The sequence below is a fragment of the Microtus oregoni genome, unplaced genomic scaffold (genome assembly GCF_018167655.1).
Source record: "Microtus oregoni isolate MIOR12 unplaced genomic scaffold, Mior012 000027F_ref0000203, whole genome shotgun sequence".
NCBI lineage: Eukaryota > Metazoa > Chordata > Mammalia > Rodentia > Cricetidae > Microtus > Microtus oregoni.
The window spans coordinates 18,827,354-18,850,412 of NW_024543086.1; the positions used below are offsets into that span (position 1 = coordinate 18,827,354).

The following is a 23,059-nucleotide window of genomic DNA, read 5'->3' on the forward strand; positions in this document are numbered from 1 at the left end:
TGCAGTGTGCGCGTGCGCGCTCGCGCAGCTTCCGGTTTTGAGTGCAGGCAGTTCCTGCCGTCTCTCACGTGACTGTGCGACCCGGGGAGCGATGGCGGTGCGGCTGGCCGGCATCCTGCTGCTGCTGGGGCTCACGGCACGCGGTCAGTGGCTCTGCGCGCATCCCCTCCGCACTTCGGCGTCGCCCCCGCCTCTGCTCCCTGCTCATCGCCTCGCTCTCCGCAGGGCCCGCGCCGGCACGTGCCGGGAAGATGAAGGTGGTGGAGGAACCCAACACATTCGGGTAAGTGTCTCGCGGTCCGGCGGCTTGGGTTCCGGACGTGGCGGGCTCCCCTGACATTTTCTGTCCCGTAGGCTGAATAACCCGTTCCTGCCCCAGGCGAGTCGCCTTCAACCTAAGAGAGAGCCTTCGCCTGTGTCTGGTGAGCGCGGGAGGGAACGTGGAGCTGACCGAGGTGCTGACCGAGGGACGAGGAAAGCCCTCGGCTGGGGGTGTGGGCGGCAGGATAGGGTACCTCGGATGAAGGACACCGATAATGCATTCGCTGGAGGTTCATGCATTCGCTTGTCAAAATGTGAGTGTTTGAATGCTCGGGAGTATATGCTGGAACTGCAACCCCCTTTCGATCTCCCTGTTGGCGATTACCTAGGGCTAGGCAAGCTCTCTAGCGTTGAGCTACATCCCTAGCCTCTGTGTTTGTAAGACGGAGTTTCCCATATGTAGGTTTAAATTGGCCTCCGACTTGGGATCCTAAAGTCTCCGCCTCCCACAAGTGCTCAGACTGTTTAGGAGTTGCAAGGGTGTTGGATGTGAAGCGTCCACTCCAGGTGTGTTTAGCCTGTCTAGATCTAAGGGAATCGAGAGAGCATCACACATCAGAATCCTTTGCCCAGGGAAGCTGGGAGGGAGCTGAGATCCCAGGACTACAGAGAGTGGGACATAGCCATTGAAGGAGGCTCATGGCTCCTCAGCATGAAGGGACCTTGGCTAGCTGAGGGCTGCACTCTGGGGATTTGATGACTCGCTATCTGAGGTGTGCTGGACATGCTGGTTTGTAGCATTGATCCCCTGGAGGAGGAGAGGTAGCCCAAGCTGGAGCTTCTGAAGCTGAATGCAAGGAGCACCTACTAGCCTCCTCCAGCAGTGAACCAGTCGGGCTCAGCTGCCAACACAATCCTTTTCATGGGAAAAGGACATGGCTTGTGACATTCCTGATAGACACAGGAGTCCAAAGGCCTGCTGCCATCACACTGTGAGCATATGTGTGAGGAGGTGGTATAAGATGGGGGTATTTCTCCATCGCTCTTTCAAACTAGCTGGCAGCTCCTTGGTTGGCTAGGAGGAGGGGCCAGACATTGCCACGAACCCAGTACTGCAAATATGTTCATTTTAGTAGAGAGTAATATTGGAAAGAAAAAGCGAAGAGTAGAGGTAGTGTGCATAGGCTGTCCCAAGACTATAATCTCAGCACTTGGGAGGCTGAGGGAAGAGGATCATTAGTTCATGGCCAGGTCTCGGCTACATGGTGAGTTCCACGACAATCGTGGCAGGAAAGAGAACAAAGAGGAGATGGGGAGAGGGGTGACAGAGACCTACTTGGTTGGAGAGTCATTCAGCCTAGGAGACAGGTTGTATTAAAATGCCTAGGTTTACAGGTGTGCTCACTCACATGCCTTGTGGGCATACCCTGTGTTTGGAGAAATTTGTCAGTTTCATTTATGTCAACGTCTTGGTTGTATTAATTGTTCATAGTGACTCAATCCTTTTTATTTCTGTAAAATTGGTAGCAAATGTCCCAACTTTCATTTTGGTTTTCGAGACAGGGTTTCTCTGTGTATCTTTGGCTGTCCTAGAACTCACTTTATAGACCAGGCTGGCCTCGAACTCACAGAGATCCGCCTGCCTCTCCCGAGTGCTGGGATTAAAGGTGTGCACCACAATGCCCAGCCTCACTTCTGGTTTTAATTGAGTTTTTGCTTTTCCTGGTCATATTAGCCACTGGTTTGCCTGTTTTATTTATTCATTTTTTCTTAAACTTTTACAATTTTATGTATATGAATGTTTTACTTGCATGTATGTCTGTGTACTGTATTGTGTGAAATGCCTGTAGATGTCAGAAGGCATTGGCTCTCCTAGAACTGGAGTTACAGACGGTTGTAAGGCACCATATGGGTGCTAGAAACTGAACCTGGATTCTTTACAAGAGCAACAAGTGCTCATAACCACTGAACTCTCTCTCCAGCCCCCTTGTTCTTACTTTGCATGTTACGTATTTGTGTGTGCCCGTGTGGAGGCCAGAGGTCAGAGTCGGGTGTCTTCCTCTATTGCTTTCCACCCTATCGAGAATCAGGGTCTCTCACTGAATCTAAAGCTCAAGGATTCAGCTAGGCTAGCTGACCAGCAAGCCCCAGAGACATGCCCCTGTCTCTGCCTCTCCAGCACTGAGATTATAGGTATCCAGCTTTTTTTTTATTTATTATGTATAATTTATTTATTTATTATGTATACAATATTCTGTCTGTATGCCTGAAGGCCAGAAGAGGGCGCCAGACCTCTTTACAGATGGTTGTGAGCCACCATGTGGTTGCTGGGAATTGAACTCAGGACCTTTGGAAGAGCAGGCAATGATCTTAACCACTGAGCCATCTCTCCAGCCCCCCCAGCTTTTTTTTTTATAAGATTTATTTATTATGTATAAGTATTCTGCCTGCATGTATGCCTGCACACCAGAAGAGAAGGCGCTGGATCTCATTATAGGTGGTTGTGAGCCACCATGTGGTTGCTGGGAATTGAACTCAGGACCTCTGGAACAATAGCCAGTGCTCTCAACCTCTGAGCCATCTCTCCAACCCCAGTATCCAGCTTTTTATGTGGGTGCAGAGAGGACCCACACTCAGTTCCTCAGTTTGCACAGCAAACACTTTCCTGAATAACACCCTCCAATTACTGTCTGCACCACCACACCCATCCTGCTACAGCCTCCTCATGCCGTAAAACCACCATGCTCAGCTTCTCATGTTTCGGGACTGTTGATCTTCTCAAGAGAGCCAACTTTTGTTCTTACCTGTCTCCTGTGTGTCTGTTCCACTCCTTCACTTCAGCCTGGCTGACCTCACAGCTAAGGTGCATTTCTTAGGAGAAGCCACACAGGACTTGAACTCCAGAACAGATGCTTGGGGCCCTCAGCTGGACCTCAAAAAGGCAGGTCTTAGGCAGAGGCAGGCGGATCTCTGTGAGTTCGAGGCCAGCCTGGTCTAGAAGCGCTAGTTCCAGGACAGGAAACAAAAAGCTACGGAGAAACCCTGTCTTGAAAATCAAAAAAAAAAAAAAAAAAAAAAAAAAAAAAAAGGCAGGTCTTTTTCTAAATAACAAAGCATGCAGGAGAATCAACAGACCTGCCCTAGCAGAAAGAGCAAACCACTCAACATGAATTGAGAGGACACCACACAGTAGCTGGGTGAAGATGGGAAGGAAGATCTCCTATAGGGTAGCTGGAGACACAGGGATGAGAAAGACCCATGCTACCACTTTGGTTGCCAAGGCTGCAATGAAAAAGATCAATGCATGAATGCATGAAAACTGACCGGACATCTGGATCAGTGAGCAGCCAGTTTGAATGTGCAATCAGAAACAGGAATTACAAGCCAGGACCGAGGGAGCTTCACAGCAATCCTTTCTATGTGGGACTGTGCTTAAGTGAGGTTTTTTTGTTTGTTTTTTTCCCATTTTTGAGACAGTGTCTCACTATGTAGTCCTGGCTGGCCTGGAGCTCACTCTGTAAACCAGACTGGCCTCAGACTTAGAGATCTACTCTGTCTCCTGAGTGCTGGAATTAAAGGTGTGTGCTATTAAACCCCACATCAATTTAAATTTCTAAATCCCCATGGTAGTCACATTAAATAATGTAAAAATTTGCTTAAAAAATTTAAAAGTCTCAGCCAGTTGTGGTGGCGCACACCCTTTGATCCCAGCACTAAGGAGGCAGAGGCAGGTGGATCTCCGAGTTTGAGGCCAGCCTGGTCTACAGAGTGAGTTCTAGGACAGCCAGGGCTACACAGAGAAACCCTGCCTTGTAAGAATACAGAAAGGAAAAGAAAATCTCAGTGTAGTAACAAAAAAAAAAAAAAAAGGCAGTATTTAAGAAAGAGAATAGGGGCTAGAGAGATGGCTCGGTGGTTAAGAGTATTTGCTGCTCTTGCAGAGGACTCTGGTTCAGTTCTCAGTACCTACATGGTAACTCCCAACTGCCTGTAACTCCTAGTTCCAGAGGACTTGAAACCCTCTTCTGATCTCCACAGGCACTGCATGTGGTGCACATACATACATACAAACAGAACATTGATACATTATATATATATATATATATACACATATATATATATATGTAGTGTTTTTCTGTGTAGCCTTGGCTATCCTAGAATTCACTTTGTAGACCAGACTGTCCTATAACTCATGCCTGCCTTTGCCTCCTGAGTGCTACGTTAAAGATATGCGTCACCACTTGGTGAATAAATAAATCTTAAAACAACAACAAAAAGACAGCTGGGCGGCACGCCTTTAATCCCAGCACTTGGGAGGCAGTCAGGTGGATCTTTGTGAGTTCGAAGCCAGCCTGGTCTACAGAGCATGTTCCAGGACAGCCAGAGCTACACAGAGAAACCATGTCTCAAAAAACAAAACAACAAAAGCAAACAAGATTTCGCATAGCATGTGTGGGCCCTGGGTTACGTGTCCAGTAGGAGGGAGAAATTAGGCACAGTGGTATGCACCCATAGTTCTAGGTACTCGAGGCTGAGGCAGGAGGATAACTGTAACACAGGAGTTTGAGGCCCGTCTGGGTAACAACACAGCTCCTGTTTAAAAGCAAGCACTGAAGAAATGGACTAAAAGCTCAAAGACACACATCTGTCATCTTACTTGTTGATGTAAATGAATTAAACTCTCCATTCAATAGGCAGAGAGTGGCAGGACTGTTTTTATTCTGACACTCTTGCTAGCCTGGATCTCAGAAATCTGCTTGCCTCTGCTTCCTGAGAGCTGAGATTAAAGGCATGGACTACAATGCCCAGCTCAGAGACTAGCAGCAGTTTTTGTTTTGTTTTTGTTTTAGAAAGGATAGCCATCATATGTTGATAAACAGTATATTTAGCAAGATGTAACAAGCATGTATAACAATGTCTGAATTCCAAAATCTATAAGCAGACACTCTACTTCTGAGTCTCACAGCCCCCTCATAGGTGAAGGATGGTTTCCTTGAGCATGGAATTCTCTATTGGCCTATAGATTTTTAAAAAGAATTTTATGAGCATTAGTGTTTTGCCTGCATGTCTGTCTGTGTGAAGGTATCGGGTTCCCTGGAACTGGAGCCACAGATAGCTATGAGCTGCCATGTGGGTGCTGGGAATTGAACCTGGGGTCTTCTGGAAGAGCACAACCTCGAGCCATCTCTCCAGCCCCCTGGCTTATGGACCTTTAAAAACATTGTGTGAGGTTCTTTCTACAGAGTCCTGGCTATCCTGAAACTCACTAATGTAAACTAGGCTGGCCTTGAACTCACAGAGATCCACCTGCCTCTGCCTCCAGGGTACGGGAATGAAAAGTATATGGCACCACATAGGGTTTATCTTACGGATTTAAAAATGCTCCTTTGAATGGAACATGTATTCCTGTTTCTTTATATGCCTGTGGGCTTTGTTGAAAATTGGTTCTTAGAAAAAAACAGAATACTCTGTCCATCTTTGCAAACTGGTCCTAAGCTTTGGACTAGTCAGTGCTGTTTTTCTGAGGATGCCACGTGACTACTGTCTTAACTTCCCCAAATCGCACTAGCATGCAGACTTGTGTACACACACATATCCGTACCTTTCTTGGCTAGTGGCTGGTTTTGCCAGTGGGTCTGCGGTCCAAGTCTAGGTTCCAGAAACTGAGGGCCCCCCTCCACAGGAACAGACATGGGAGTCCTGCCACAGAAAACCAGTTCTGTGATCTGGAGATGGATTTATCAGTCCCAAGGGATTAGGTCAGCCAGCACCTGACCATTCCTAATTCCAAGCGGAAAGGAACTTGGTGCTCTCTGGCCTTGATGGTTGGTGCCCCCTGCCTCCCTTAGCTTCTAGCTCTAGGGGTAGCAGAGGTTTATGCTTAAGTTGAACTGCCGTGGTGTTCTCCCCCAGGGCCCCTGCATCTCTTCAGACTTGCTGGCAAATGCTTCAGCCTAGTGGAGTCGACGTGAGTGCCGGGCTAGTGGGAGGAGTGGGTCCGGTCTGCAGAGCTCCTCATGCTCCTGTGTCCCCAGGTACAAGTATGAGTTCTGCCCTTTCCACAACGTGACCCAGCATGAGCAGACCTTCCGCTGGAACGCCTACAGCGGTATCCTTGGGTAAGCTGAGCTAGGGCAACAGTGTTAAGTCTGCTCCTGAGGCCCCCACATCATTGCTTTGCCACCCTTTTTCCCCAGCATCTGGCATGAATGGGAAATTGCCAACAATACCTTCAAGGGCATGTGGATGACTGATGGGGACTCCTGCCACTCCCGGAGCAGGCAGAGCAAGGTGAGGCCCATAGGAGATGTGGGTGGTAGAGAGCTTCCCCACCCCCAGCAGCCACTGAGGCTCTCTTCCTTCCCAGGTGGAGCTCACCTGTGGAAAGATCAACCGACTGGCCCATGTGTCTGAGCCAAGCACCTGTGTCTATGCGCTGACATTTGAGACCCCCCTTGTGTGCCATCCCCACTCTTTGTTAGGTAGGCCTCCGGATAGGGCTGGGTCCAGGGAAGAGGAAGGTAGGTAGGAGGCTCTGCAATGTTTGGCTCCTGTTGGTCTGTAGTGTATCCAACCCTGTCGGAGGCCCTACAGCAGCGCTGGGACCAGGTGGAACAGGATCTGGCAGACGAGCTAATCACACTGCAGGTGGGTGCACACTCAGGGGTGTCCCCTTGCCTGCTCTACCAGGTACTCCTTCTGCCTCCTCCACCTTCAGGGCTATGAGAAGTTGCTGAGGGTGCTTTTTGAAGATGCTGGCTACTTAAAGGTCCCAGGAGAAACCCATCCCACCCAGCAGGCAGGAGGTTCCAAGGGCCAGGGGCTTGAAACCCTGGACAACTGTAGAAAGGTAGAGTTTAGGGGCAGGGGGAAGGTTACAGGGTCCCTAGTCCTGGTAGCCCCCCACCAGGGTTTGACTGGGTTGGTATTCTTGTCCAGGCACACTCAGAGCTGTCACAGGAGGTACGAAGACTGACCAGTCTGCTGGACCAGCATGGAATCTCCCACACTCAGCCCACAGGTCAGTCTGTCTGCCCTGGTCAGCTGCCCAGCCACCCTGGGGCCTGCAGCAGTTGGAGGACAGAGTCTCACTTGCCACCCGTTCTAGCAGAAATCGCCCACTCTAAGCACCTGGGTCAGCAGGTCCCCACAGGTGCTACCTCAGAGCAGCTGCGGGGTGATCCAGGACTACGTGGGAACACCCTGTGATCCAGGCGGCAGGAGAGATAAAGAAACATCCAAACACCCTCAGTGGCAAATGTCCTTTCAGAGAGGACAGGTGTGGTCTCAGCAGGTGCACAGAACTGGTGTGGTGGGGACATGACTTCTTTTGGCATCTTCTAGGTCAGGCAGGGTCACTGACAGACACAGGGACCTGCTGGCTAACCTTTGTTGTGCCCAGAAACACAGACAGAATAAATTTCAAAGTTTTAATCTCATACTGATAAAAAATAACTCCATGAATTCTGTAAACCATTGCATAAATGCTATAGTAAAAAAATTTAAACAAATGTTAACAACTTTAAACAATTCACTAAGTAAATGGGTATGTATTATAAATATGACCTTCTGGATTAAGAAGATTCCATTCACATAACATTCTCGGCTAACTTCTGAAAACAAATGCACACAAAGGCTTCCATAAGTTAATCCACATGCGCATCCACACTGGGGAAAGGTCTGCCAACCAGGTACACAAAACTCTGACACCATCATTTACTGTTAATATTTAACACTAGAGAGTTAAAAGACAATAGGCAACAGGACAATGGTGAGCCTCAGTTCCTAGACCCACAGCTTCACCTCCAGTACACACATGTGGGCCTTAAACACATCTCTCTCCTCCTTGGCTCTTCCCACCCAGGATAGACCCTAGGAGCCTTAGCTCACAGGAGGTCTAGGATGGATGGGAGAAGTAGCCCCTTCTTTGGTCTTCCCCCTGCACACCTGTCCTCAGAGCCCAGCCTGATTCCAGAAAAGCAGATGCTCAAGAAAACTCCTGTCACTGGGTGGGACCCCGTAGACATCACACAGCAGTCCCATAACTGCCACAGCCCCAGCCCGGAATGTCAGCCCAGGAGGAGTTGGCCAGAGTAGCTTACACACACAATCTAAAGCTTAATGCTTGTAACTGTTACAGCTTGAATGTCCAGATGAGCTACCAATCACAAACATTGTCCTGTTACCACAGAGACCAAAGGCCAATAATGGTAAACAAGTGCATAAATATGAATAAAAATAAAAAATCTTAAACCATGGTAACAGTAGCACGAAATACAAATGATCTAGGTACTGAGCTAATAAATCATTACCACTATAATTAAAAACGAAGTATCACTAAAACCAGTTCAATAGTTACCTTATTAAGTAGTGGGCTAGCTGCGGAATGTTGAGGATCCACTTCCTTTAAAATGATAGAGCTTTTCTACCAGTTTGTCTTGTATTAGAAAATGCTTTTCAATCTCCTACTATATTAAATACATTCTAATTTGGTCACTGATAAAAACGTTTTACCTAGTCACTTTGCACTTAAAAAATGCTATTAAAAGTCTTTGGCAAAGCCATGGGAGAGGAGAACCACTTCTAGGCCTGGGCAGAACCTGCAGGTAGGATACCTGCCCTGCCTAGGTCTGCCACCAAAGGCAGGGGTTGCCTGGACAGATGTCTCCTCCCTAGATTTCCAGGAACAGTCCCAGTCCTTACTATAGAAGGCTGAAGTCATCACCCTAGACACATTCTCAGCAGGATTTTAGCCATGGGCCTGAGGCCAAGCTGTGAGGGTGCTGCCTTCTCCTTGGAAGCTGCCGGGTGAGCTGCAGCAGAGCTGGGGCTGCTCGTCATGGGATGGATTCTGATCATAATTGGATGCACAGCTCAGGTACCAGATGTCTGCTAAAGCTGTCCCGGAATCTCTGGATCAGCTAGCAGTGAGTGAGGGTGATCACAGGGGCAGCAGACTGAAGTCTCAGGTTCACAGCCCCTTTGTTCAGCACAAGCTAGGGTGCCCCGGGCAACTCGGGGTACAAAGCACCGTTGCCATTTACAGACAAGACATCAGAACACAGCTCCTTCCGAGTAGATCTTGAACTCCTCTGAATGTCTGATTCCTTTGCTGCATTTTTCATTAGCATAAAATTGTCTTTCAAGGGAGAAGAAAAAAACCAAATGAACCAATTCCTTCACTTCTTTTGCAAGGCACAGGCACTTGGAAGTGGCCACGGATCACATAAGTGCATGACAGAGCTCTGGATATCACTCTGTGATACTGGAATATAAAACTCCATCTACATGTGCACCTGCACATGCTTAGGAAAATTAGTTCCTTTCATAAAATTAAGAACATCTAAATGTATATGTGTCTCTCAATAACCACTCTCTGCTTATAAATACTATTTGTCTGCACTTAATTTTAAATGTAAAAATCCTAGGTCTTCACTACTAGATAAATGTTCATTTCCTAAATAGTTTCAGAATATGAAATCTAACGTAGTTACCATTACTATGAGTTAACAACAAACTGATAGGAAACTTCAAGTTCACAGTACACTTATAAAGCTTCATGTTATCGCATATTAAAAAACATGGACCTAGAAAGCAGCTTATACAATTTATAATGTCTAATTAGATTCCTCGGTTTACAAAGTGCTTTGACAAGGCCTGACCTCCCACTGGCCTGGCCACAGCAGCGTCATGACTAGGGGCACCAAAAACATGCCACCTGCCCAGGGGACGGGTGGTGGTGCTTCAAAGGTTTTCTGAGAATACCTTGACACCGTTGGTTGGTAGGAGATGGTAGGGAAGAAAGAGTAATATGAGAGGCTGTTGGACAGTGGGCATGAACTCACATCTTGGCGTGGGTGGGACTGGAGGCAAGTTTCGACACTGAAGTGGCACATGGCATGCTGAGGCCTTTGCACTGCTCACCAGGGAAGGAATAGGTCTCACTCTGGTCACCATGGGAGGGGCTGGCCCTTGCAGTAGGGGCACTCAGGGGTACTGGCTGCACACAGCTCGCATAAGACACGGTGCTGGCAGGGCCGGAGGACAGTGCCATGGGCCCTCTCCTGGCAGCCCACACACTGTTTGGCACGAAGCTGGAAGATCACCTGTAGGGAAGAGGTGATTGGTGAGTGTGGGGAGCCACAAAGGAGTAAATGTGTACAGCTGACATGGATATGCCCAAATCAGGGAAGGATAATACCTCAGACCCATGGGAAACTGGAAAAGCCTTTCAACAGAGGTCTGCTCCAAGTATGACCGTTTTAAAAACATTTGACCAGAATGTGCAAAAAAGAGCAACTGCATGTAGCTTCCTCCTCTGGGACTGCTCACGTAGACTCCCCCACCTAGACGAGCTACCCTGCTGCCTCATCTGCACACGCTAAGCTGCAGGTTGCTTTGGTAGCAGGTACAGCTCCACGCAAGCATACACAGCTTACCCGTGCCTAGCTTCTCTCTGTGTGTGTTGTTTCTGCAGTTTGTCTTGTCTTCATTCTCTTATTGCCCCTAGTCAGGTCAAGGCACCAGGCTGGTGTGAGTCACACTGGGTAAGGCCAAGCAAACGACCGTATCCCAGGACAGTGGTCACCAGCTACAGCAGCAGTGTCACAGAAATCCTTGGTGTGTCAGGCTTGGGGTGGACATTTTGGCCAGGGGCCCACAAGAGAACAGTCAGTAGAAAAGAGTTTCCCTTGGGAAACCCCACCCCCGCCAGAGTGCTGGGTCCTGAAGCACAGCCAGTCTAGCCACAGGCAAGGCTGGCAGCTGGGTATCCACAATGGGTGCTAAGTGGGATCCCATGGCTGAGAGTGGCCAGAACCCAGGAAACTATCTTGGAGACAAGGTACATGTAGTATGTGGACCTTGGCTGTAGTCAACAGGACACATGCAAAAGGCACCAACCAGAGTCCAGGCAAGGAGCCAGTCCTCTGCCCTCCCCTGAAGTGGCAGCAACTGCCCAGCAGGACTTACCCCATCCACAGCCTCCAGGTCCAGGCGCAGCTGGTTCTGCAGGGAATGCAGCTTGGGGAGAGGGATGTCGTTGATGTCACCCAAGCTCCGTAGCCCTGGCAGTGAGGACAAACCCAGGCCCTCTAGTTCTTCCTGCAGCTGCTTTACCTGGGCCTCCACTTCCTCCTTCTTCTGCAGGGCCAACTGCCGGTCATTGTCCGCTACACGGGCTCTCTCCTTGGCCTCCTGAGCCTCTCTCTGCCAGGCATCACAGGCCTAAAACCCAAGACAACATACAGGAGGCAGCCATGCCTGGCCTTCCTCAGGCTTAGCTGCCCTACCTATGTATCCAATGCCCTCTCTTTCCTCCCACGTCTGGCTCCTTCTTCCCACAGGCTTACCTGCTTCACTTGCTGCCAAGACTCTTCCCACTGCCTGATCTTTCTTTTGGCTTCATCTAGCTGTCGCCTGACCCGTGCCAGCTCAGCATTGTTTGGACTTGCACTTGAGGAAGCCGAAGGGCCAGAGTTCAGAATGGGGGATGGGCTAGGAGAGAAGCTGCCAGAAACAAAGTCCCAGATGCTCCCAGGGACGCCGTTCAAACCTGAGTTTAGGAGACAAGGATGATACAGTCCATGCTGCACCCAAGGCCTGAGGTGTCTGCAGGTGTTCTGCCCTTCACCTGGCCTTGGTACCCTCATGATGGCTGAAGATTCAGCTCCAAGACTGCCTCCCCTAAATGAGGCACAGTTGGCTCAGGAAGGTAAGAGTGTGAACAGAAAAAAACAGAGTTCCTAACCCCAGCAGTTCTCATTCTCTAGCAGACCCTGGAGGTTCAGAAGAGCTCTAGTTCTGAGGTCATCTCCTGTATGTTAGCTGTCTGTTAAGATGGACATCTGGAGACAGGCACATTTCTAAGTAGAACGTTATGAAGATGTGAACAGCAGAAGACAGAGTCCTGCTGACCTGACATATCAGTTCCCTCTCATAGCTTGGGTCATACAATGAATCCTAGACAGTGCCTGCGGGGACCCCAACATAGCTCCATGTATGCCCCACCCAGAGCCCTGAGTGAGCTGGCAAGCGAGACACTGTGATCTGGAGCACTGTGAGAATGCCCAGCTGTGGGTACCAGCTGTCCCATGGTAGACATGTCTACCGTGTCTGTCCACTCATCTACACCACACAGGCTGCAGGGGATGGTGTCTCTGAAGACACACAACTATGGAGGTGAGAAGCCCTGCAGTCAGAAATACCCAGGACTAGATTGGACATGGCCTGTTTCAGGACCCAGAGCCGGCGGGGAGGGACCCACGCCCAGGCACGCACCTAAAGAGCTGTAAGATGAGGCTGCAGAGCCCAGCGTAGCCGGCTCCGACCGGAGGGGTGGTGGCTGCTGGGGGGGCGTCATAGCCGAGGAGACGAGTGGCCCAGACAGGGACTGGGAGAGCGAGCTGAGTGGGGAGGTGGACAGGGATGAGGACGAGTGCAAGGATGGCGAGCGGGGCAGGGAGCCCGGAATGGTGACGGGTGCTGAGCCTGCCAGCGACCTGGGACCTGGTGGGAGGAGGGAGGCTGAGTGAACAAGGACAGGCAGGGTTTCTGCCACACAGCCACTTGCCAATAAGCCTTCAGGTCAGTAACTAGGCAGCTAGACACCAGGGAAACCTAGGGACGGGGCACCTCAGAAGATACCAGAGGAACCAGGCCAGCAAGCAATACCACCCACAGGGGTGCAGCTGTCAGGCGCCGCCAACTCAGGGCAGCACTGGTAGTGTTCCTGGCTCTGCCGGGACCACTAGCAGGGCCTTCACAGAGCCACCAGGGCTCGAAGATGGGTAGACTTTTTTTGAAACAGAGAAAATAACTTTCAGGATGAAGAAAGTGATGTAATAATAGGAACCTCTCTATGCCATACAGCTGTAAGAATAATTTCTTGTGTTTCCTCATGAGAGGCCCCAGCCAAGTCTAAAGGGCTGCTTTGTCACAACAGAGGTAAACTGAAGAAGCAGCAGGAAACCGAGTCACACAGGCAGGTAACAGAGGCAAGAAGAGGATCCCAGCAGATGGCTCCCCTCAACCCCTACAGTAAGCCAGGCAGCATGCACGAAGATAAAGGAGCCACTGAGCTCACCTGTCAATCCAAGATCCTGCTCTTCCAAGTCTTTATCTAAGGACGCGATATTTATGTCACTAAGGTGAAGATCTAAGGCCGAACCTGCAAGATAAACCTGGTGTTACCCACTCACCTCTCACTCAGCACAAACACAAAATCTCTCAGAAGGAATCCCTGACCCCATAACATCAACACCCACCTAGCTAGAGCAAAGCAGCCCCTGCCAGCCTCTACTGGTCAACAGGGCTGCTTTCTCCTCCACAGCCAGGGAGGGGTATTTCATCTGAACAGCCCTTGCTGCAGTGAGACACATAGCTCTGGTCCACAAACGTCCTACTTTGTGGTATGGCTGTTTCATTTTTTTTGCTTTTTGGATATCATGTAGCTCATGACTGGCCTCAACTCAATGCAGCCAAGGGCAACCTGAACTTCTGATCCTCTTGCCTTCCACCTCCCAAGTGCTGGGATTATACAGGAATGTATCAGATGTGCTCAGTTGTGTCTCCTTTTACTTCTAACCATTTGTTAAAATTTGACCAAGAAACTACATTTAACTATTAAAAATTTTACAGGAGGTAATTCCAACAGGCAAATGGTTTTGAGGCTGTGTAGGCTGAACACACTAAGATAATGAACTCTGACACCTTGAGGACCGCCACACTCACCCCAGAAACTGCCTCCCTGTCAGGGGCAGAGGTTGCTGGTATGGCAGAACCCTATAATTCTAGTACTACAAATGCTAAGGCAGGAGAATCACAGTTTGAGACTAGGACATGCCTCCACCCCCACAGCCAGAACAGGGCTGCCATTCAGGGACCACGTAGTGGAGAAGAGAGCAATCTGTGTGGATAGCCTGCAGAGCCCTGGGAGGGAGGAGAGACAGGAGCTGGCTGCAGGAGTATGCCTGTGAGTGGTGTCGCATTCTCAACACAGGCACTGTCAAACCTGAACATGCAGGAAGTTAAAGGAGCCACTGAGCTCACCTGTCAATCCAAGGGTCCTGCTCTTCCAAGTCTTTCTCTGAGAAGCAATGAACCTTTAGCTCTACTGCCTCTCTCACCCACTCCTCCCAGTACATTGGTGCAGTCTATGCTGTGTGGTTCAGTCCTGTCCCCACTGCTGACTAAGGCCCCCCAGTTCCCAAGAACTCTGACTTCAACTTCAAGATAATATATATACTGGGTGTGGTGGCATATGCCTGCAATCCCAGGGCCTGGGATGCAAAGGCAGAGAGAATTGTGAGGTCCAGACCAATCTGGGCTATGCTGTAAAACTAGCCTGGTCTCAAAAGTAAACAAATAAAAAGATGCCACAGGTCACATAAACTGGTCACATAAACTTTCCCTAAGGCCCTGGTCTTCCCTTGCTGGTTATAAAGGGCCTCCCCACCTCTTTTTTTTGATAGGGTTTCTCTGTGTAGCAGCCTAGCTGTCCTGGAACTCGCTCTATAGACCACACTGGTCTCAAACTCACAGAGATCTGCCTGCCTCTGCTTCCCAAGTACTAGGATTAAAGGTGTGTGCCACCACTGCCTGGGCATACAAAGGGCCTCTCTAAAAGGGTGACAGCACACAGGCTGTAAGGAAACCTCTCTGTAGCGGGTCAGGATAAAACTCTAGAAGCACAGCTGACACCGTGACAGTACCATTCAGGGCTTAAAACTCAGCATGTAGGCAGCAAAATGAAAACAGATACCTAACCCATCAGAGTTGCTTCTGTAGTTCTGGCAAAGTCCCTAAATGTACTACCTTTGCTTTCTGGGCTCTATAGTTTTGCTTCTGGCTAACTGTTCCTGCTCCTTAGTTCTTCAAACTAAGGTGTAACCTAGGTGTGTCAACCAACCCAGGTGTGCCAACTCAGGATGAATATTTTGTGCTCAAAAACTCACCCTGAGAAAGGCTCGGGACTGCACTGGATCCTGAACAACCAGTGTAGTTCCAGCTGGCCAAGAAAGACTTTCTATTGACCAGGCAGTGGTGGTGCACACCTTTAATCCCAGCACTCGGGAGGCAGAGGCAGGCAGAACTACGTAAGTTTGAGGCCAGCCTGGTGTATAGAGTGAGTTTCAGGGCAGGCTCCAAAGCTACAGAGAAACCCTGTCTCCAGAAAATAAATAAATAAATAAATAGATAAATAAATAAAGGACTTTCTACTGACTTAAACTCTTCTCTGGTGGATACCTCACAACACTACCTGCTCCCTTTCTTCCCCCAGCACCACATGCCACCCCCAGTCTCATCTCTGTCTTTGGGGGAGAAGAGGTATCTCCCAAGAGTAGGCATGCTTCAGGGTCCCTTCTCCAGTGACAGCAAGCTAAGCACAGCTCTCTCTCTACCTCACACCCTTCTTCACAGTCCACTAGTCCAGATCTCATCAGCCTCCAAACCCTGTGTGCTGAACCAGTACATCTGGATAGAGCTGGCTGAAGTAGGCAGACTGAGGATATGTTCCCATCCATCCACACGGCAACCTGCCCTCTCCTGCCTCTGTTGTGCCCAGTGCAGAGGTTCCACCCCATCCTTTACACCTGATCTGGAGCAGGGAGGTGACAGCCTGGACTGACAGCCTCTGCACCTAAAACCTGGAGAATTAAGTGAGGGACAATTTCACTGCTCTTGTGCCCCTGGAATAAATGCAAAACCTCAATTTGAAGAACTAAGAAACAAAGAAAGGCATGAAAGTGGGAACCTGTCTTCCCTGGATTACTCAATCTGAGCATGTTCTCTGTGGCTCAGCACAGGAGTCCAAGATGCAGTGGCAGCCTTGACTACACAGCAGAGGGGCCAAGCTGGGATAGAACCATACTGCAATCAATCCCAAAAAGAAGCCTAGCACAGGGTGTGAGCCACTGTACTGGAGCCCAGCAAGGTTTCAGTTAAAAGGGATATCTGGGGAGCCTCTGGGCCCTGTCAGCCCTATTTCTGGCCCAGGGGCTCCCCAACTCTTCTGATTGCTGTTCAGGAACCCACCCTACACCCTAGTCCACCAGGTTTTGTCTCCAATCTCACTAACCTTCATGGTCCTGATGATCAGACCCAGGACTTCTGAATCATACCTCAAGAACCACCTTGGAAATCTAGGTGAGGAGCCTCCTTTCACAAACTTTATAAGTGCTTGAGGGCCAAGCTATACCGCCTGGCTCAGAACTGGCTCCACCAAATGACCTGAAGCCACCTGGACCTCACCAGCTAGTGTCCCAGGCATCACCAGTTCCCAATGTGACACAGCACATTCAAAAGGTGCCATAGTCCTCTAGGGTCAGGGATACATGAAGGGACAAACCACACAGACTGCAGGAAGGAGTTAAGGGCAAGACAGGATGGTGTCTTCCCTATCTGCTGCTAGAGAACAGAGGGGCACCAAGCCACCAGCATACCTCCACTCTTAACTGGGAAAGTTAGGAGGAACTGGGGGGACCTGACCAGGACTCTAGGAACAGGATGCAGGATGGCCACCTTGAGGGCAATAGGGCCCTGGATAAGCAGCACCAAGAAAAGCAAGTTTGTAAGAGTAGGCATGTAAGTTAACCTCCTTCTGCAGTCCCATGATCTCACTGCAAAAGAGGTACATGGCTTCCGGGAAACATGCACCTGGAGGGACATGCATTTTTGAAAGGTACCGGCCTGAAGGAGTGCGCCCCAAGACGGAGGAGTGCACTCAGAAGGAAAATTACCAGGGGCTCTTCACCTGGGGGTACGCTGGCCGACCAGGACGATCTCAAGGGAGATGCCAGTCAAGGCGGGGGGGGGGGGGGGACACCACCAGGGAGGATTTGAGTGTAGGACAGAAGTCCCCTGGAGGACACGCACCGGAGAAAGGGACTCACACCTCGGTTCCAAAGCGCTGAAAATGAGGACCCACAACTTGGTGCCGCGCTGACGCGAGACCTGCCGGGATCTGCCGTAGCCATTGTCAATGCTGACTCATATCCTCCGCAGCCTCAGCAGGGCTGCCGTCACTGAGGATTCAAACCTGCCTGGTTCGCGCTCCGCCCTCACCAGCCGCTGGCCACGCCTGCGTGCAGGCCACGCCCACTCCCGCTGTGCACCCTGCCCCCCGAGCACCGGCCACGCCCCCACAGCACCTGCTTACCAGGCGTGCTAGGGAAGGCACCGTTTAGGCCTAAATAGGGGGGCAGGAATGGACCATGGGGGAGCAGGGGAGATGGAGGAATTGGGAGGGTGCCGAGCAGAGGGAGCACTCATGGGCTCAGTCCCCCATGGCCAAGAGCTGGAGGCGGAGGAGTGTTCACTGACTACCAGAACTAGCTTCCCACTTCCCTCCCCCGCATCTCTTAAATGTGCAGGCCCTGCACTTGATTTAAATAGAAGGAAACCCCACAAAGACAGTGCCCTCCAGTCTACCCCTCCTCCCCATCAGCCCTTTAACACCGAAAAAGAGGGCCAATCCCATGGGGAGGAAGCATGTGGGTCAGGCTGGCTATTGGGTAGAGGCAGGGATTGCCCCTATGCCTAGGAACCATGAATTCCCATCACTGGGAAGACAGCCCACTGACTCCTTGTGTCTTGATATATAGTATGGGGGGGCCTCAAAAGTGATCCTCCTGGCCGGGCGGTGGTGGCGCACGCCTTTAATCCCAGCACTCGGGAGGCAGAGGCAGGCGGATCTCTGGGAGTTCGAGGCCAGCCTGGTCTACAAGAGCTAGTTCCAGGACAGGAACCAAAAGCTACGGAGAAACCCTGTCTCGAAAAATCAAAAAAAAAAAAAAATTCCCTTCCCAGCAATACAAAAGAAATTTTAAAAATGAATTTCGCAACTTCCTGACTCTGTGGCTGAGGCCAGCATTGCTAGAAGAACTACCGCAAACATGCTGACACCTGCCAGCCTGAAACACCCGGCAACTCAGGACTTCCTGAGAGACGTCCCATGTTTGTAGCACCTGGTCAACCTTACACCTTGGTGAGCAAGTGCCCACAGTCTGCTTGTTCCGGGATGGGGATCTAACTCCCCTCAACATTCTTCTGTTGTGTACCCTCTTTACTATTAGAAACACAGAAGGGTGGGAGGAGCAGTCCCCATGTAGTACAGGACCGTCTTTAATGTCCCCCGAGGAGGGTGGAAGGAAGCCTCCTCTGTCAGCACTAGTGACATCATTCCCAACCTGCATCCGATGCAGGACTCTAGCAGGTCTACATGGATAGAGCTTGTGCTGTCTTGTGAGACGGTTAGTGACACATGTCTATGTCCTCTAGGTAGGGCTTGCCACTTTGGTTCTTGTACATCAATATGGACAACTTGACTCTGGATCCCTAGGCAGCACGATCTGCTTCAAGACAGAGGGCTTAACTTTCCAGTCCCACATCTCTGAGTCACCAGAAATGCCGTTCTTCTGTGTATCTCCCATAGTCAGGAGAAGATACAGGGGCTGGAAGGATATCTCAGTGGTTTAGAGCACTGGCTACTCTTCCAGAGGACCCAGGTTCAATTTCCAGCACCCATGTCTCTAACTCCATTTCCAGGGACACCAATTCCCTCCTTCTGACATCCACTGGCAATGAACACATGCAATGCAGACATACATTTAGGCAAATTCTCATATTCATATATATATAAAACAAATAACATCTTAAAAAAAAAAAGCTGGGTGGTAGCGGCGCATGCCTTTAATCCCAGAAATCAAGAGGCACAAGCAGGCAAATCTCTGTGAGTTTCCGCCTGGTTTACAAAGAGTTCCAGGCCAGCCTTGACTACACAGAGAAACCCTGTCTTGAAAAACCAAACTGAACCAAACCAAACCACAATCAAGTCAGTCTTGGGCCAACTAGGTCCTGGTGACCACGGATGCAGCAGCTCAGAGCATGCTGCCTGTGACCATGGAATGCAGCAGCTCAGAGCATGCTGCCTGTGACCACGGAATGCAGCTGCCCAAGAGCATGCTCCTGTGACCACGGAATGCAGCAGTTCAGAGCATGCTACCTGTGATTCACAAGTACCTGTGTACACAGGAGTGCCAGGCTCACTCACTCCTCTTGGTCTCAGCCCATTTACTTAACTCATCCTGACCTTTGTGCCCAGGTTCTTGGCTCCTGTTCAGGCCCTGACACATCACTGGTGCTCCCGCAGTGAGTGACTCCCAGGCACTAGAATATCCACGAAGCTGGCCACAAGCTGACAGCTAGCTGTTTACTTGCTCCAGGCTCCACTACAACTCTCCTCTCGACCCTGTCATCCCCCACCTTCAGTTCATCATGGTTTCCATCTCCACTTCTCACCAGCCTCCTCATTTCCCCGTGGCCTCTGGGACAGAGGGTCCACTTGCCATGTCTCTTAGGTGTTTTGTGCATTCTGTGACGTGGGTTCCACATATCCTGCAGTCCCGAGTAACACAGTGACCGTGTGAAAAGCTGAGAGGAAAGAGTGCTGTGACTTACCTAGAACTGCTTCCACAGTGTTGCCAGCTGGATCCAGTGGGAGGGCACGGGCAGGGAGGGTAGGCAGAGCAGTGGGGGAGGAGCTACCTGAGCCAGTACTGGATGCCAGGCTAGATGCCACACTGGAGCTTATGCTGGGGGCCAGTGGGTGAACCACTGAGAACACAGCAAGGTGGTTCTGTTCAAAAACACAAACAATATGAGCAGGTGCTGCTGGGAGCACAACAGCAGAGACACTGCAGACGGATGGACTACCCACATCCAGAGCGGCACATGAGGACAGCAACATCTCAGGCTACTGCAGACGGGTGGGAACTGTTCGCCAGCATGCACTGACCATGACAGGCTGTCTTGCTGTCACTCAGGCAAACAGATCTGGAAAATGTCTGTTGACTCAAAAACCTGTCACAGGCCAGGGGCTGGGCACCTGGCGATCCTTCTCCCCAACATCCCAGGAGCCTCTCACCCTTCCCCAGTTCTTACCCACCCAGTGGCCAGAAAAGAGAAACTGAGGAAAAATGATAGGTAATAGATTAAAAACAAGCCATATGATAGCAAACAGGTGCCCAGGCTAGATTCGGGGAACAAAGCAGCAGAGCTGGGGGCCCTCGGCATGTCTCAGTACTATAGACACTTTCATCAAATGTGCTGAACCTAGGATCTTCACATCAAGAAAAAGCAGCCCATGCATCCTGGGCCTCACCAAACCTCCCTGAGACATCCCCATGAGTCCCACAACGGTAGCCAGAGAGCCCACACTCAGGAGTGGCTGAGGTGCCTGGGCCAAAGAGAGGGCAGGTGTTCTCTATCAGCAAGTCACAGACACTGGCCATAGGCAGGAAGAAACTGTTACCAGCATGAAGGGTACCAGTTCTCTATAAATGATAAGATCAAACATCACAGCTGGAAATCAACAGCTTAGTGGTAACCCCATCACACAGGTACCAGGTACAGAAGCTGTAGGCACCTGTTGTCAGTATTCAGGCATCTGTTCTGTCCTGCCCTTGGGGTCCCGACAGGGTATGTCCTTAGCTGCAGCCACTAAGAGTACCTCCTGTGCACATTCACTAGGGTCCCTTTTAAAAGCTGGGCCTGCCCCCTCCCCCTTCTTTCTTTCTCCTTCCCCCTCTCTCTCTGCCCCACCTCTCCCTCTTTCACCTCTCTTGCCCCCAGGGACCAGTCTCTGCCTCCTTCTCTGCCTCTTCTCTCTCCTCTTCCAATAAACCTCTCCTATGTGAGCCTTGCTGCATGGCATGACTTCTCCTCATCGTGTTTTTAAATTACAACATTGGGTTCCCTGACCAGGAGGAAAGGCTCTCCTGCTGGCAGTCTGGGGCACGCCAGGACCCTGGTACCTGGTTCACATACAACAGCCTTGATGTTGAAGTGGGGATGGAAACTAATGGATCACTGGGCCCCTCCATCTAACACCAGCATGACTGGTGAGCCCCCTCTTCTTCAACATTTCCCAAGAGTGAGGACTTATCTCTCAAGCTTGGCTTCTCACCTTTTGGCCTCGTTAAGCACTGGTGCCAGGGAACCATGGCTTTTAGGCTCAGAGCCCTTAGCCCCTGCTCTGCTTGACAAATCACTGAGGCAGCCTGTGCCTTCTTGAAATCAATCCTCTCTGAATTCCTGGACACTAGGAATTATAGGCCCTTGGGTCTCACTTATCTGCCTCACTCATGGGAACTTTGGCATAGTCTATACCTCCAGCTTTTGCACTCAGTGCCCAATTTAAGGGCTTCTAAACTCATCTGCCTTTGCTGTTAAGATCTGGCCCAATTATCCCTTAGATATTGCTTTCTGATCTGCTCTCTTCCACCTTCAACAAATTTGCTTTCTCATTCGCTGATAGCTTTGCTTTTCATTCAGTACCAACAACTGGATCTCTGGTGGGGTTATCCACCCTGGATATGAGGCTTCCTTTCTCGAGCACAGTCTTCTCCTCACCTTCTAGCTTTTCTTAAAGTCCTGGTACAAGGTGGACTTTGCCTCTCTCGGGCTCAGAGCCTTTAGTCCCTCTTCTTGCATGACGATGTATTGAAACAGCTGTGCCCACTCAGTTTGATCCTCCCTGGTCCCTGGGATGCCAGTGTACTCAGGCCTATGGATCTTTCTCTATCTTTCTCTGCCTCATCATTGGGAACTGTGTCCTACACCTCTTCACTCTCATTGGGATGTCTTTTGAGACCCACTGATACTGATCACTCCTTTTAAATAAATCTGGCCTCAGTATTCCTTGGGCCAGACAGTCGGGGAACAGAGAAAGGATTCTCCACTTTCTTTTTCAAAACCTGCTCGAGTCTGTTTGCTCTCCCTCTCTAAACGTCCCATTTGTTCGCTGCACGTGCGGGTCAGAAGGAGAAGTCAGCTTCCTCTTGCTCAGCACACACCGGTTCTCCCTTTCTTTCATTTACTCAACTCCTGTTCCCACTTAGCCCTGGTGATCTTTCCTGTCACTTTTCCTTGCCCTCTCAGGAGACAGCAGTACCAGCATCCCAGCTTTCCCAGGTTCCTCAAAGATTGTAACGCCCCCAGGTCAGCATGAAGCAGTCTCAAGAACACAGCATTCTCATGCCCACCTCACCTGTGACCTCTTTCTAACTCACCTTTTCATAATGAACAAAAGAAAGTCAGTGTCCTGTGTCTTTTCACTCTCTCTCTCTCCACCCCCTTCTACCACTCTTTTTTTTTTATTTATTATGTATACAATATTCTTTCTACATGTATGCCTGCAGGCCAGAAGAGGGCACCAGACCTCATTACAGATGGTTGTGAGCCACCATGTGGTTGCCGGGAATTGAACTCAGGACCTTTGGAAGAGCAGGCAATGCTCTTAACCGCTGAGCCATCTCTCCAGCCCCCCCCCTTTTTTTTTAACCACTCTTGTCCCTAGGGACCGATCTCTGCCCCTTCTCTCTACTCTGCTAATAAACCTCCCATGTGAACCTTGTTGCATGGTGTGACTTCTTTTTGCGACATTTTTAAAAATTGCAACACCTGTGCTGTCTGCCTTCACCACCCCTTCATTAGTGGGCCCAGCCCAGAGCTGAGCTGGTGCCATGAGCTGGTCAGGCTGAGGTCCATCCCAGACACAACTGAGGCCAGCATCCTGAATCATAATCACTACTGCCCACTTCCATCTACCTACCTTAAACTTCAGAGCTCACCTAAGTCCAATACCACCAAGAACACATGCACCTCTTTCCAAATAATGGGGAGCATGTCACCCCCAGAGTCCTGGTTTAGTAGAGAAGAGACTTCAAGGCCTGTTGCCTGGAATCCCAGGAGAAACCTGTGCTGTCACTTCTGGGACTTTAATACTTCAGCAGTTAAG

The 23,059-nt window shown here is 50.1% G+C and overlaps 2 protein-coding genes across 6 annotated transcripts in view; one reads left to right on the forward strand and one right to left on the reverse strand.

Annotated features, from left to right (window-relative positions):
- Positions 1-56: 56 nt before the first annotated feature.
- Positions 57-7,700, forward strand: Gnptg (N-acetylglucosamine-1-phosphate transferase subunit gamma). 2 transcript variants are annotated; one of them, XM_041676011.1, is made up of 11 exons: positions 57-143; positions 226-283; positions 355-422; positions 6,175-6,229; positions 6,297-6,380; positions 6,459-6,552; positions 6,629-6,743; positions 6,827-6,909; positions 6,980-7,111; positions 7,201-7,282; positions 7,370-7,700. In XM_041676011.1, exons 1-11 carry the CDS (start codon positions 92-94, stop codon positions 7,468-7,470), a joined length of 924 nt encoding a protein of 307 aa, XP_041531945.1. In that variant the 5' UTR covers positions 57-91; the 3' UTR covers positions 7,471-7,700. The 2 variants fall into 2 exon arrangements, with proteins under 2 accessions (XP_041531945.1, XP_041531946.1); XM_041676012.1 differs by having other exon boundaries at positions 7,373-7,700.
- Positions 7,678-23,059, reverse strand: part of Unkl (unk like zinc finger) — a 41,668-nt gene continuing 26,286 nt past the window's right edge. For 2 of the 4 annotated variants that reach the window (XM_041676007.1, XM_041676009.1), the window contains exons 10-15: positions 19,720-19,897; positions 13,346-13,429; positions 12,541-12,768; positions 11,613-11,815; positions 11,233-11,487; positions 7,678-10,367 (exon numbers count right to left, since the gene is read on the reverse strand). In XM_041676007.1, the coding sequence (XP_041531941.1) occupies positions 10,212-10,367; positions 11,233-11,487; positions 11,613-11,815; positions 12,541-12,768; positions 13,346-13,429; positions 19,720-19,897 (1,104 nt within the window). In that variant the 3' untranslated portion in view covers positions 7,678-10,211. Of the gene's footprint in view, positions 10,368-11,232; positions 11,488-11,612; positions 11,816-12,540; positions 12,769-13,345; positions 13,430-17,155; positions 17,365-19,719; positions 19,898-23,059 lie in introns of those variants that run through there. The other 2 variants (XM_041676010.1, XM_041676008.1) reach the window with 2 other exon arrangements.

Excerpts from the sequence above, each read along its gene's own strand:
- Gnptg (XM_041676011.1), top strand. The coding sequence starts at position 92 with ATGGCGGTGCGGCTGGCCGGCATCCTGCTGCTGCTGGGGCTCACGGCA. Across the intron at positions 423-6,174 it reads AGAGCCTTCGCCTGTGTCTG|GGCCCCTGCATCTCTTCAGA; the intron begins GTGAGCGCGGGA and ends GTTCTCCCCCAG. Across the intron at positions 7,283-7,369 it reads CTCCCACACTCAGCCCACAG|CAGAAATCGCCCACTCTAAG; the intron begins GTCAGTCTGTCT and ends CACCCGTTCTAG.